Below are 14,988 nucleotides of genomic sequence, written 5' to 3'. Positions count from 1 at the left end.
TTTGTTTTGCGCCCCTCCAGATTCAAGAATTGCAAAGGTGTGGTGACTACGAGGAAATTCAACGGTGTTCTGACAGAATGGACCATATAAGGACTCATCTTCGGGTGTTGTATTTTAGAAGTTGTATATTTTAAAGCTTCCGAACTGTGCAAATGGTTACGTCACTCTCACGTGACGGCCAGCATGCCCTCCTTCGGGACGGGGTGTGTCAAGTTGGTATCAGAGCCTAAGTTTCAATCTTGGACATCTTGAGAAGTTCTAGTGAATTCTGTCAGAACTACACCGCCTCGTAGCAAACCACGTAGTTAGAAGAATTTAGTCTCCCTGATTTAGCTGTTAGGGGAAACTATTATTTTGGTGATTCAGTATATTATTTAAAAGGGACATTTTAAGATGGGTTATGAGTTGAATTTGAATCACCTTATGAAATGATGAACCTGAGGGAGCAAAGTGATGGATTAACCAATTGGAAAAGATGTTTTAGATTATGCAAGTCAAAGGAATCTTCCTTTTGACAGAAGGGTTGAGACGACTACCTGGTTTGAGTTATGAACTTGTATCCTGGTGGAAACAGGAGTATAATGCGTTGTCACCAAAGGAAACAGCCGATTGAGAATTGTTTAAGGACTTGTTTAAAGAAAAGAATTATTTCCTTTGGCATCTTATGATGGTAGAAAGCAAGAGTTTGCAAATGTGAGACAAGGAAAGCTGACGATCAATGAGTATTATAAAAAGTTCTCAGACTTGCCTTGTCCCATTCGAATATTGCCGTTATTTTGATTGAAGTGTTATATTGTTTTAGGCTGGGTGGCATAAGGCAATGGTATTTTGGGTGACCACTATCCATTGTAATTCTTACCAGGAGTATACAAGATGTTGTTGAGCCTTAAGGACTCTGAGAACATGTTCAGCGAGAGTAAAGAAGAATGATAAAAGAATGGGAATCAAAAGAGGACGATAAAGTTAATGATTCGTCATATCAAGAATATAGAGAGATTCGGAACTTCAAAAGAAGTGAAGCTAATTCTAGTTCTTTTGGCAAAGGTTTTAATGCCATTGACCAGAAGCGAAGTGATAGATGTATTGGTAATCCCAGATCTCAGAGACAAGGTGATTTTGGTAAAAGAAATGTACCCTTGGGCTGTAGGTACAATAATGGACACCTTTGAGAATATAGGCGAGAAAGCAGTGGACGTTTTACAAGTGGATAGATGGGACATAGAACTGCAAATTTTGTCCAAAACCAACAGAAGCCCTAGCAGTTTTCTTTGCCATAACTGGCGCCGATCCAGCAAGTTCCTGGATCTATTAATTATGGTCAGTTAGGCCGTGGTGTACACGAGCGAAGTATTTACACTAATAGAGGTTGTGGGAGACAACAACAAGCCCAGGGATGTGTTAACCACACATCACTGCAAGATACTCGGAATTATTTGGATTTGATTAGGAGTACGATAATTATTCTTAATGACTTAGCTAAAGTCTATTTGTTGTTAATGTAGAAATTTTACGTTATTAATGTTATTACCTTGAAAGTAGTATTTAAACGCGGTCGAGACGTGTGTATGTATTTCCTAATGAGTGGCAAAATAGTAATATTACACCCTCGAGAGTTGTTGCTTACTTATCGAGACAACGATGATTTATCAGTATTGCGGGCTGCAGACCGTAATATTAATAACTTATTCGTGGATTCGTTAAGCAAGTAAACCGATAGGTTATCCTATGTTAGTATTGTACTTATTCAGAGTGCTCAGTATTAATAGAGTATGTATTGTTGCTAGCTACTTTTGTTCCATTAGATTGTAGATTTCGATGTTATTCTAGAGCATATTATGTTATATACATGATATGACGAGTTGATTATGAGCCATATATGCAGCCGAGGGCTGAGTTGATTAGAATGAAAAAGTATGAGCTATGTTTATAGCCGAATGTTGAATGGATTATATATTATTTTCCATCGGTCTGGATGACTAGAGATTACTTTTGTAAGTATGCAAAGTGAAGTGAGGCAGACCGTTAATTATGTTGTGAGAGCAAAGAGATTATTATCAAAAGGCTGCCAAGGATACTTATCTCATGTGGTGCTAAAAGATGTCACTTCTAGTAGCGTGGAAGAAGTGGGAGTAGTCAAACATTTACCTGACGTTTTCCCTGAGAATTTACCTGGATGGCTACCAGTTAAAGATGTAGAGTTCACTATGGATTTGTCTCCAGGTACAAACCATATATTATAGAATGTTGCCTTTTGAACTAAGAGAATTGGAAATTGGTTGATAAAGGTTTTTATTCAACCTAGTACATTACGTTGGGGGAACCCCAGTTTATTGGTGAGAAAGAAAATGGACGTTAAGGCTGTGCTTTGATTATAAGCAGTTGAATCGAGTAACAATTGAAAACCGTTATTCGTAACCTCACATTGATGGTTGTTTGATCAGCTTCTAGGTGGTTGTATATTTTCTAAGATGGACTTGAGGTTTGGATATTATTAGCTGAAGATTATCGGTGAGGATGCCCTTATGATAACTCTCAGGACTCGTTAAGGTCATTTCAAGTTTTGGTGATGCCATTCGGAGTGACGAATGCATCTACTACTTTATGAATTTGATGAATGAAGTATTCCAATGATATCTAGACCGATTTGTTGTTGTTGCTATTGAAAAGATTGATAAGACTAGAGAAAAGTATGCTAAACATCTTAAATTGGTATTGCAAAGATCGAGGGAACGTCGATTGTATGCTAAGTTTAGCAAATGCCAATGTTGGATGAATCAAGTAGCATTTTTGAGATATATTATGTCTGCTTCAGGTATTCAAATGAATTCATAAAAGGTAGCAGAAATTGAGAATTTAGAACAACCACGAATCGTGATTGGGATTTGAAGTTATCCTAGCTTAACAAGCTATCATGGACGGTTCGTGAAAGATTTTTCAGTCATTGCTTTGTCATTGGCAAGATTGTTGAGAAAAGAGGTTATGTATGAGTGGGAAGGAAGTTGTGAGCAAAGAATTCAACAACTGAAGTATTTCCTCACTCATGCACGTATTTTAGTATTCCCAGAGATTAGTGGTAATCATAAATTTTTAGTGATGTTTCTTGAATGGTATGGGATGCATGTTGATGCAAATGTTAGGGTGATTACATACGTTTCACGACAAAAGGAACCTCATGAAATGAATTACCCTATTAGTGATTTGGAAGTCATGATTACCATTCTTGCTGTGAAGTTATGAAGACATTATATTTGGTAAGAATGCAAGATTTTTACGAATCCAAAAAGTCTCCAATATCCATTACTTGGAAGGATTTTGATATAAGGCAGCGAAGGTGGATTGAATTGTTTAATGAACATGATTGTACGACCTGGGTGATCGTAAAATTGTTCTAGCTGATGCACTTGGTGAAAAGACGGTGGTAAGAGTTGATGTCTGGCACGCTTGCCAAGGTTGTCTTCTTGTGGATTGGAAATCAACTGAAGTAAAGTTGAGAATGGAAGTTTGAGAAGAAGTTGTAATTGCTAATTTTCAAGTTAAGTCTTTTTAGTAAGGTCGTACTCAAGACTCAAATGGTTAACGAAGAAAATTAAGAATTAACCAAGGTAAAGAAAGAAGGGAAAAAGAAAGATTGCTGAGTTCGAGAATAGGATGGTTATGATTGAACTTGAAGTGATAGTTGATCAATGTACCAAGTTAGTACATTTACTCCAGTGTTGAGTAACAACCACAGTGCAACAATACTTATATGTTTTATGGAGAAGAGATTTGGGTTACGGAACTGCTGAGTTTCTTAAGTATGTTGGTTGCACAGTTTCCAAAGTAACGCCATAAGGACCATGAAATGTGTCGATTTTTGGCTGATTTGTGGGAGAAATGCTTCTGGATAGAGAAGATTCGATCACGAAAGAGTTTTGGTAGGCCCTGAAACTATGGATGAGTCTTCTCAAAGTATTCAAGTGATTAAGTTTAACCTGAGAGTAGCCAGGAATGGCAAAAGAGATTAATAGTTGAACATGTCACTAATCGAGTGTTTAACGTAGATGATTTTATACTTTTGAAGTTTTCACTTTAGAAAAGTATGATACAGCTGGGAAAGGAAAGCAAATTAAGTCCTAAGTACATCGGACTTTATGCGATCATCGAAGAGTAGGTGAAGTTGCTTGAATTACTTCCAGAGTTATTGTAAGAGCATGATGTGTTTCATGATTCAACATTTTTAGAAATTTCATCACGAAAAGAAATAGTGAGGTTTGGAAAGGAGACAAATTAAGTCTTAAACACATCAGACCGTTTTTGAACACTAAAGGAATCGATGAAGTTGCATACAAGTGGTGATGTCTTCAGAATTGGCTAAGGTGCATAATGTATTATATTGCGATGCGTTGTCACTAGGTGGCAGATTCGTCACATGGAGTTCCGGTGCAACTATTGAGAATTAATCCGGATTAGACTGGTTGAGGAACCAAGGACGACATTGGATTGGAAAAAGAATGTATTGAGAATTAAGACAGTGTAATTGGTAAAGAATTTGTGAAGAAAACAGTCAGTGGAAGAAATTACGTGGGAGAAGGAGAATCGGATGAGAGAGATTTACCAGAAGCTATTGTATGAGTTTAGTTGATTAAGTTGGTTGTTGGAATTTCGGGGACGAAATTCTATAAGGAGGGAAGGTTGTCACAACCCGTCCCAGAATTTTAATTCCGAGGACGTGAAGTTATGAAAATGCCCTTAAACGGGACTAAGGGGCGTAAAATTTGTTGTAACTTGATGATTTGGGGATTGGGTAGGAACCCCACATCCCTCAAATCTCTCCCTCATTCCCGTACCTTGTCTCTCTCTCCTCCCTCACAAATCTCTCATTCTCTCTGTAAGTTCTTTCTCTCTCTCTCTCCTTCGAACTCACACGGACCACCCACAAACCACCCCAAAACTATACCAACGAAGGATCTAAGACCACCATCGTACTCCTGAGGACCAGACGAACACGATGGTACCAATTTCAGGTGAGTTTCACTTCGGAAAACATGGATTTCAATTTCACTGTGCGTGTGCACTGTTCATGCACACGTAAAGATTGATGTTTTTTGGGATTTTGAAGCTTGTAGGAAGCTTGGTGAGGTCCTAAGGAAGCTCGGAGTGCTTCGTTTGAAGGATTTGGACGTCGGGATCACGAACTGTAAGTCCGGCCGAATTTTCGTGATTTTTGGAAAAATTTGATTCCGTTGTTTTTAGGCCCTAAAACTAGTCCAACGTGGTAGATTATGATTAGGGCTTCATTTTGGTATAGATTACATGAAAAATGGACGAAAGAACAAGGAGAATGACAAGTTCAAAGTTTGGCCGGAGCTTTCGGGGCATTTTCCGGCGAAACCACGGCGAGTTAGGGGTCAAGGCAGGTATGGATGTGTTCGTCTCGTCAATACCTTCATTTTGATATATAGTACGTCGAAAATGGTTAAGAAATGAAGAAGTTATGACACTTTGAAATTTACCCAGAAATTCCGGCAAAACACTATTTCCGGCGAAACCAGTCCGGCGACGCGAGGAAGAAGATGCGCGCGTGGGCAGCGCGTGAACAGTGCGCGTGGGGGCGCGTGAGAGCTCCAAATTGAGTTCTGAAAATTGTCACGCGTTCGTGACGTCGTGTAGATCACCGTGGTATATTCATACACCCAAATTGAGCAACGTATGAGAAAGTTATGGACGAATGTTTGGTGTATGCGCGTTAAATAACGTCAATTTGGTTACTTTTTGTATAGGTGAAAATTATACAGAGGAAGAATGTAACCAAGCTAGGGGAGGTTCAGGGACCTATGAGACGTCGATGTGATCAGTGAGTGGGCAGTTATTTTTCAGTATATATATATATACGTATGCTTGACGTATTTCCCAGAAAACGTATTTTAAAAGAAATACGAATTAATTATCCTGTCATATATGCATCATATTTTAATATGTGCATTACCATAATTATGCATACTGTTGCATGGTGCTGAGGAGGCCCAGGTAAGCTACATTTGAAATACATTTGATATACGTATGAAATACGATTGAAATACTATCATCACATGCATTAGTAGTGGCATACATTTATATATGTGTATTTGGTGCTGTGGGTGCACAGGTAAGTGCCAGGTAAGCGGTGTTCACGTTGTTATGCATTCCTGTTTATTATGCAATAGTAGTTTGAGATGCTTAGAGAGTTCATAATCTGCACCCCCGGTGTTAGTGCTCCCGCCCGAGGCCAGGGCCCAGCCTTCACGTGTATGTTCACCAGCACCGCATGCTCGCCTTGGATCCAAGTTAGGTGCAAGCCTGTCGTACAGACCACATTAGGTGGTTCCGACTTGTAGGTGACCCGCGATTTATCGCACAGCTTCACGTGATCGTAGCACTAGAGCATATATATATTACACCCAGCCTGTCGTACAGACCACAATAGGTGGTTCCGACTCGTGTGCAGATTCAGATGTTGAGTTGAGCGTGGAGCTCTATCTACAGCCGTACAGGTCACGTTAGGTGACTCCCGGCTGCTAGATTATATGTTATTGATGTGAATTACGCTTGAGCATTTATATTTGATTATGAGATTCTGTTGTGGCATATTCTCGAGCATAAATGGCATATTGTGGAGCATGAATGGCATACTATAAGAGCATGATTGGCATATTTATACATACGTATATATGTTTATTTTCTGGGAAACTATATTTGTTTTACGGCGAGGGGTTAGTATATTCAAAGAGAAAAGAAGGTTTTGAATACGTACGTTTTGCTGACCCACTCAACTTTGTTTTGCGCCCCTCCAGATTCAAGAATTGCAAAGGTGTGGTGACTACGAGGAAATTCAACGGTGTTCTGACAGAATGGACCATATAAGGACTCATCTTCGGGTGTTGTATTTTAGAAGTTGTATATTTTAAAGCTTCCGAACTGTGCAAATGGTTACGTCACTCTCACGTGACGGCCAGCATGCCCTCCTTCGGGACGGGGTGTGTCACTTTCGTTATAAATTTTTGTTCTTAAATTATAAAGAATAATTTGCATGTAACGAGTTTTACAACCTCATCTCTCTACATTTTTCACAACTTAAATACATATATGCCTCAAATTGTAAAGAATAACTTGCATATAACAAGTTTTACAACTTCATTTATCTGCGTCTTTCGTTACGTATAACACATGGAGATGAAACATGCGACAAGTAAGTTGGTTTGATGGGTTTGGCATATCTTATTAGTAGCTCTACCTATAAAATTAGAAATGATGGAGTTTCTTAGCTTTGGCACGAAGGGTTGAGTGATGGGTATACTCGATCTCGCTATGATTACGATGATGACGACATTGCTTCTTTCTCTTTTGGGCCACTTTTCACTAATCTAAGATTGAGTGAAATGTGCAGTTGGTATAGGCCATCATTATTTTCGTCTCCAACTAAGTATCTCACTTCACTTGTGGCCCAAAGATATATTAACGAAAAAGCTTGATATGTGACATCTAAACCATATAATTTCCCAAAGTTGTTGAAGTGTTGATAAACAAGCATAGACCACACTTCATGTAATTGATTTTATATCTAATAGATGATGTGAGAGTCCGAATCACGATTCATATAGTTATCGACGATTTGTTCTAAATTTTTTTAAATACCTGTTGTTATTTATTATTAATAAGAAGAGAGATTCGAACTTAAAACCTAGTACAAATTTAAAATGAGTAATACGATTAGACTTTCTTAGAGTTAGTTTATAATCAAAGATATGTTCTAGTACTAATATCACAAATGATAACACCTTATAAAGAAGAGAACACAATTTCTTGTGCTCAGATGACCGTATAAGTGTAGCGATCACTAAGAGTGAGATATAAAAGAAAAGAGGATGAAACCATAATATGAAAAAAAAAATAATATGACTTGTATGTGTGACCCAATAACCACATAATATAAGTCAATCTAAGAATTAAGACCTGATCCTATAAATATAAACACATGCCTTGTGATGTATCCAAAGTTTTGAGAAAAAAGAGAAAAACACTTACTTAAAAAGCACCCGCTCCAAAATTAAGAACATAAACACATACTAAAATTTCTTAAAATTAAAAACTAAAAACTAAAAACTAAAGGTATCAGGTTTGAAATCTGCTGCTGGTGTGGAAGCCAAGCTTGTAGCCATGGATAGGTTGAAATGCTTTTACGAGTCTTCCCAGTCTCAAAAAAAAAATGGATAATCCGTGACTTGTCACCTATTGTTCTTATAAAAAAAAAAAAAAAAAGTGCCACTCACATGACCTATTATTTCCAGTCACGTGTGCCGGTGAGAGACTCATGTGCGACTCCGCAAGACTTTCTCTGTGCACCATCCAAACCAATCCGACATACCCCACACTACCGCTGGCGCGTAACCGTCATCCACCTCAGCGCGTAGATAACAATCTCTGCAGTCGTTTCTCAAGCGTTAAACACCGCGTCCCTGCAACCACACCAATCCCTCCGTATTCCCTATCATCTAAACTGTCAATCCCAGTTGACCCCCACATAACCAATCATATCAACGGCTTACATAAAATCATGTACCTATCATGAATGCAAGAGGGTGGCAGACTTCTGCCTCCCAAAATTACAGGTTCGCTTTTCAAAATTTAAATTCCCACTCAAACCAAACGGCGCCGTCAAACTCGTCCGTCATCTCACCCCGCTATAAATCCCCAGACGACAGTCCCTCACTTCCCCAAACCCTTCGTCTTCTTCCGTGACCATTTCTCTCGACGAGAACGTTCTTCTCTCTCTGCCTCTCTCTCTCTCTGCAGTCACTCTCTCTCCTCCACCGCTCTCCAAAATGCGTGAGATTCTCCACATCCAGGGAGGCCAGTGCGGCAACCAGATCGGCGCCAAGTTCTGGGAGGTCGTCTGCGCCGAGCACGGCATCGACTCCACCGGCCGATACCAGGGCGACAACGAGCTCCAGCTCGAGCGCGTCAATGTCTACTACAACGAGGCCAGTTGTGGGAGGTTTGTCCCACGCGCCGTCCTCATGGATCTCGAGCCGGGAACCATGGACAGCGTCAGATCTGGGCCATACGGCCAGATTTTCCGCCCGGATAACTTCGTTTTCGGCCAGTCCGGCGCCGGAAACAACTGGGCCAAGGGTCACTACACCGAAGGCGCCGAGTTGATCGACTCCGTTCTCGACGTCGTCAGGAAGGAGGCCGAGAACTGTGATTGCTTGCAAGGTATAATTCGAGTTCGATTTTAGTTGCTAGATCATTAGATCAGTGTGCATTTTCCAAAATTTCGAGTTTTTGGATACAATTTCTGCGTTATAGTGTCCGAATTGTGAGGTTTATGACTTATTTGGCAACAGGATTTCAGGTTTGTCACTCTTTGGGAGGCGGGACTGGGTCCGGAATGGGAACTCTTCTCATTTCCAAGATCCGAGAGGAGTATCCGGACCGAATGATGCTCACATTCTCCGTGTTTCCGTCGCCAAAGGTGTCTGACACCGTCGTTGAGCCATACAATGCAACTCTCTCTGTTCACCAGCTTGTTGAAAATGCAGATGAGTGTATGGTTTTGGACAACGAAGCTCTCTACGACATTTGCTTCCGGACACTGAAGCTCACTACTCCCAGCTGTGAGTTTTCTTTTCTTTTGTTTGTATAATATATCCTGTTGAATCGTAATTGAAATTTACCTAGTTGAATTTGAATATGTTTATGCTATACTATCTTGGATTCGGCATTAGTATGTGGGATTCGATATTGTGTTTAGTATGCTTATGTGAAGTAAAAAGGAATTGAATTTTGACTTGGTTGAATAGTGATTATTACATTGGGTTTCGAGAGTGAATTGTTCATATTATCTTTGTTTGTATCCGTATCCAAAGTGCAGAAGATTCAAATTGTATGCAGCCATAGTTATGCACATGGTGCAACCAAAAGGTTGCTCCTTTTGTGACAAAAAGGTCATAGGTTCGAGTCTTTGAGACACTTTTTGCAAAGTAAGAGTAAGGCTGCGTAAGATAGACATTCCCCCTGACCCTTGCAGAGCAAGAAGCATTGTTGGCTAGGGGTTGCCTTTTTTTTATATTGACAAATTGTGGTTGAGTCCCCTTGCATTGGTAAGGTTATCTTGCTGGTCCTTTTCTTTCGGGTCACCATTTTATAAGTTATGCAATTGGACTAATTGGTCCTGCTTATAAACACAGAAGCCTTTAGCCTTGTGCTTATAGGTGGAACACTAATTACTTGGCACCTTTGAAATTTTCCTTCACTTGTATTCCGTAACTTCTTAGGCACTGTTTCACTCTTTGATGCACCATTTTCCAAATGCCTTTTGAAATTGGCCTTAAAATGGCTCTGTTGTTACATTTATATCCTATAAATGTTTGTATTTTTTGGTTCCTGCTGCTAAATTGTGAAACATTACATAATCTAACCAATGATTCCTTCTTGGTTCAGTTGGCGACCTCAATCATCTTATTTCTGCTACCATGAGCGGCGTAACTTGCTGCCTTCGTTTCCCTGGTCAACTCAACTCAGATCTTCGCAAGCTTGCTGTTAATCTCATCCCATTCCCCCGACTGCACTTCTTCATGGTTGGGTTTGCTCCCCTCACATCCCGTGGATCACAGCAGTACAGGGCCCTTACTGTTCCAGAGCTCACTCAACAGATGTGGGATGCAAAGAACATGATGTGCGCCGCTGATCCACGTCATGGACGGTATTTGACTGCTTCAGCCATGTTCCGTGGCAAGATGAGCACCAAGGAAGTTGACGAACAGATGATCAATGTGCAAAACAAGAACTCATCCTATTTTGTTGAGTGGATCCCAAACAATGTCAAGTCCACTGTTTGTGATATTCCACCAACCGGTCTGAAGATGGCCTCGACCTTCATTGGCAACTCCACCTCCATTCAGGAAATGTTCAGGAGGGTGAGTGAGCAGTTCACTGCTATGTTCCGAAGAAAGGCTTTCTTGCATTGGTACACTGGAGAGGGAATGGATGAGATGGAGTTCACCGAGGCAGAGAGCAACATGAACGACCTCGTTTCAGAGTACCAGCAGTACCAGGATGCTACAGCCGATGAGGAGGGGTACGACTATGAAGAAGAGGAGGAAGTTCAGGAGGAGGCTTGATCTCGGATCTTGATTCTCATCTGTTCTCTGTTTTGCTTCAGTTATGTTGTGGATTTAATTATGGTTTTGTTTCTTAATTCCTTATTTGGGGTTTGGATTGCTGGATTCTCGTCAGTTCTTCGGCCATTATTCACCTGTTTGGTTTTTTTTCATTTTTCTTAGTTTTTAGATGGTAGCAGTTCAGTGGTCTGAAAATATGTTTATTGAATCTGTTAATCGAGTCTGTGATATGAGGTTGGTGTTAAGTAAACATTGTGATGATTAAAAGTGCATTTTGTTTGATGGTTGATTTATTTCATGGCCTCTTTTAATCTTTGTTTTACATTTGAAGGGCTTCAAAATTTCTTGATGACTCAGTTAACTCGCCAAGAAATGACGTAATGTAACAGGTTTGGGGTCAATTTGTTAATAAGTTTGGTTATTATTGAGTCATTTGTTAAGAAACTGTTAATCAGTTGGATTGTTATCACGTCATTCATTAAGAATCTGATAAGATATCGTTTGCTATATTTTGATATTAGGTATGATAATTTTTTGCATGATCTGTAACCGGACACGAAACGATACGATCTATTAACGAATCGTGTTGTTATTGAATTATTTGTTAAGATAACGAGTTTAACACGATACAATCCGTTAAAATAATAAATATAACACGAAAATAATACAAACACGATTTATTTATCAGCCATTCATTAGTACCATCTTTTGCATTGTATTCATGAATTGATAGAAAGTACGAAAAGCAAAAAGAAAAAGATAGATAACATGTGAAATTCTGGAAAAGTACTAATTTCTGGATTTGTTTGCATGTGGGATGAAAGAAAGGCTGATGGGTTCCTTGTAGATAGGGTTTTCAGATTACATACATTTTTCAAAAAAGTACGAAACTTTTTTATACTTTGGTGTCAATAAAATTTTGTGTGTGATGGTCGGATCAAGTAGACTGTTCAAACTTCAAACCACACACAGACGGTCTAGCATTTGCGTTACGGTATGTACGAGGTCATAGTCATTCAGCCATACTTTCTATTTCCTCGTCAACGTTAATTAATTTATTGTGGACTGTTGCTCCTTTGGATGGTTAAATCTGAGTGGTCCTCCTTTGAATGGAGTCTGAGTGGTGATGGAGGAGTAAGTTAAAATTAAAGGCATCATACTAAATACTAATGTGTGCTTTCAGTTGGATGTCTCTATCGTCCGGGTCCCTGGGGGCCAAACCCTAAACCCACCAAAATGCCAATGCTTATCAATGAACGCAATTTGACAGACAAACTGACGTGCTCAAAAGCATATGCTTGGGCAATGTCTTATTCAGTGAGCAGAAATAAGAGAACGATTGTAGAAGAGAAAATTAAACTAGTAAAATTCACTAAATTATTGTAACAGTTAACAAATTCAAAACTTTCTCTGCTTTAAATTATTACAATAATTTCGAATCATCTCCACCTCTTAATAATATTGTGATATCAATTTGTCCAACGTTTAGGACGATCAAACTACAAAGCTATTGGTGTGTCCGCTAAGTTAACCGATACATATTTTCTTTTGAATATTTTTAGTTTTCAAATTAATTTTTCTTAAATACATACTATCGCTCTACTTCTTAAATACTCTAAAGGAACCAGAGTCATAGTAAAAAAATGTTCTAACCATCAAGGTAGTCTATCACTTGCCGTTTTCCAATTAAATTTAAATGTTGACTTATGCCTCAGTACTGTATTTTATTTTTAAGTTTTAGCTTTCCATATACCAAACTAAAAATTACTTTTTATCCTCCCAAAAATGACGCCAACTCAAGGAACAAACAAAACACATAAAAGTTGTAGAAAAATATCTTTATTATCAAATCCATCCGAATATTAAAAGCATACACAAGCTAGAACACAGTCTTGCATACACACATACACACATACACACATATATATCTCATCTAATTAATCTAAGTTGTATTTCTGAATTCTGAGTTCCGTATATATAATTTAAATAACACATAATGATATTCTGGTGTAAATTATCAAGCCCGGCCGGAAACTCAGAGCCCTTAGTGCATGCATGCTGGTGTACTTAGCAAGGAGCCTGTGCTGGGGCAACCTCCACTGGTGGATAAGCAGTTGCCAACTTCCCTGAGTTGATTGGTCCTGGTGCTGTCAATTTCGCATTGATTGGTCCTGGTGCGACATATCCAGAGCTACGAATCTCCGACAACTCTCGACGAGCATTTGCTCCTTGTGCTGCACATAGTGTTGGTAGAAATACACCTACAACCAAAAATGTTATTCCTATTAAGATTTTTCGAAAATGTTTCGTTGCTTGACTTATGTTGTTAGATTGTGAATTGAACAATTATTTACGTTGATATGTACAAATACGCAGTTTGAATTTACAGTCTTAATTAACAATATATAGTTACCTTCACCAGCAGCAAGATTGAAGTAAAGGTCAACAATGTTGGGGCAGCTGCCGTAGCACTGAGGGGAGCAAAGTTTTTGTGTGAAGCGAGACTCCAGGAGAGAGTCTGATGAGATGCCGTAGGATTTGCGGTCAAGCCCACAAGACTTGATGCACGTCTCGCTCTCGATCCAGTCCTTTAACTTATCGGCCTCAATTTCCGATGTTCGGCACGTGTATGCTTCCTCCCCGCTTCTTCTCACGTGCTTCTCAAGCACACAGCGTTTGCCGGACGATGACACCGCGAATGCGCATGCATCGTGGTCTAGATTCTCACATGTTATTCCTCCTGCAAGCATGCAATGTATTACATATTTTTTGCACATAATTGGCTAGTTATCTCGATAAATATTCGATAGATAACAGCATGTTTGATAAATATTGTTGGTTTTCAAGAAAGTTAAAAACCGACAATATTTACTAAACAAGTTTTCAATTTTCAAAAAAAACAAAATTGAAAACTGAAAACAAATTAATATCAAACGATCTAGTAATTTTTACCAAAAAAAAAAAAATGATCTAGTAATTAACACAAACAAACCTAGAGTGGCTTGGACACAAACGGCAAGGGAAAGAGCCAACACTGCGATGTTCTTCAAGCACATGGTAGAAGCCATCTATAATTAGAACAGAAGAAGCTAGGGTTTGTGAACTTGAGCTAGAGAGATGAAGAGGAGGAGAAACTTGTATTGTATGTTGTAAAAATGCATGGTGGGGAGAGCCATTTTATATAATCGTATGTTTACTGTAGTATATAGGAAGAGAAATATATATTTAAATTATTAATTTACAGATGGTGGTCGACTTTGAATATGTGAAAAAATACACGCGAACCCTACTTTAGATTTTAGTGGTGAGATAGAGGACTCCACGAGCGAACCCCGTGTTCGAGGGGTTTCTCTATATTGACCTTAACACCAATTTTAACTTACAAGTCAAATTGTATATGTCGCAACTTCTTTCCTCCGTTATCAGTGGCGTAGATGCATGGTTTTGTATATATGTATATCAATATACCAGCCGCTGTAGTCAGGTCATGGGAGATTGTGTAGGTATATGCTTAATTAACATAAGATATTTTTCAGTGTGCCGGAAATACAGGCTAATACACCAAATGTCATAATACAAGTGGTTAAAAATTCTTTTTCAATTATTCAACCACTTATATTATGACAGATAATGTCCCAAACAGTATTCCTGGCACACTAAAAAACCTCTCGCTTAACACAGAGTTTCATAATCACTAGTGTATATTATATATGCCATATTTTGTACCCATAAATATACTTATACTATTGGCACATGTAGCATGACTCATGATTGGAAATGCTAATTAATTGAACGCTCTGTTGTTTTTTAAGTTAATCAGTTATGCTGGTGATATAATCTATGTTATGCT

At 38.9% G+C, this 14,988-nt stretch overlaps 2 protein-coding genes and 1 long non-coding RNA gene across 3 annotated transcripts; 2 read left to right on the top strand and 1 right to left on the bottom strand.

The window, feature by feature from the left end:
* The first annotated feature begins 5,117 nt into the window (after nucleotides 1–5,117).
* On the top strand, nucleotides 5,118–5,552 carry LOC125468876. The gene is made up of 3 exons (XR_007251220.1): nucleotides 5,118–5,176; nucleotides 5,288–5,396; nucleotides 5,497–5,552. It is a non-coding gene; the product is annotated as an uncharacterized LOC125468876 (long non-coding RNA).
* A 3,169-nt stretch (nucleotides 5,553–8,721) lies between these two features.
* LOC103960568 (tubulin beta-1 chain) lies at nucleotides 8,722–11,431 on the top strand. Its single transcript, XM_009373060.3, has 3 exons — nucleotides 8,722–9,231; nucleotides 9,363–9,632; nucleotides 10,459–11,431. The coding sequence occupies exons 1-3, from the start codon at nucleotides 8,838–8,840 to the stop codon at nucleotides 11,136–11,138; spliced, it is 1,344 nt and encodes a 447-aa protein (XP_009371335.1). The 5' UTR covers nucleotides 8,722–8,837; the 3' UTR covers nucleotides 11,139–11,431.
* Nucleotides 11,432–12,952: 1,521 nt separating this feature from the next.
* LOC103934926 lies at nucleotides 12,953–14,310 on the bottom strand. The gene is made up of 3 exons (XM_009344693.3): nucleotides 14,131–14,310; nucleotides 13,552–13,878; nucleotides 12,953–13,399 (listed from the first exon to the last, which is right to left on the bottom strand). Exons 1-3 carry the CDS (start codon nucleotides 14,204–14,206, stop codon nucleotides 13,206–13,208), a joined length of 597 nt encoding a protein of 198 aa, XP_009342968.2. The 5' UTR covers nucleotides 14,207–14,310; the 3' UTR covers nucleotides 12,953–13,205.
* Between the last annotated feature and the right edge of the window lie 678 nt (nucleotides 14,311–14,988).

Source organism: the organism of the source record quoted next, unplaced genomic scaffold, assembly GCF_019419815.1.
Source record: "Pyrus x bretschneideri cultivar Hongxiangsu unplaced genomic scaffold, Pyrus_bretschneideri_v1 Contig4, whole genome shotgun sequence".
In the NCBI taxonomy this organism is placed as follows: Eukaryota; Viridiplantae; Streptophyta; class Magnoliopsida; order Rosales; family Rosaceae; genus Pyrus; species Pyrus x bretschneideri.
The sequence above is the reverse complement of the archived record's forward strand: the minus strand, read 5'-3'. Positions and strand labels throughout refer to the sequence as shown.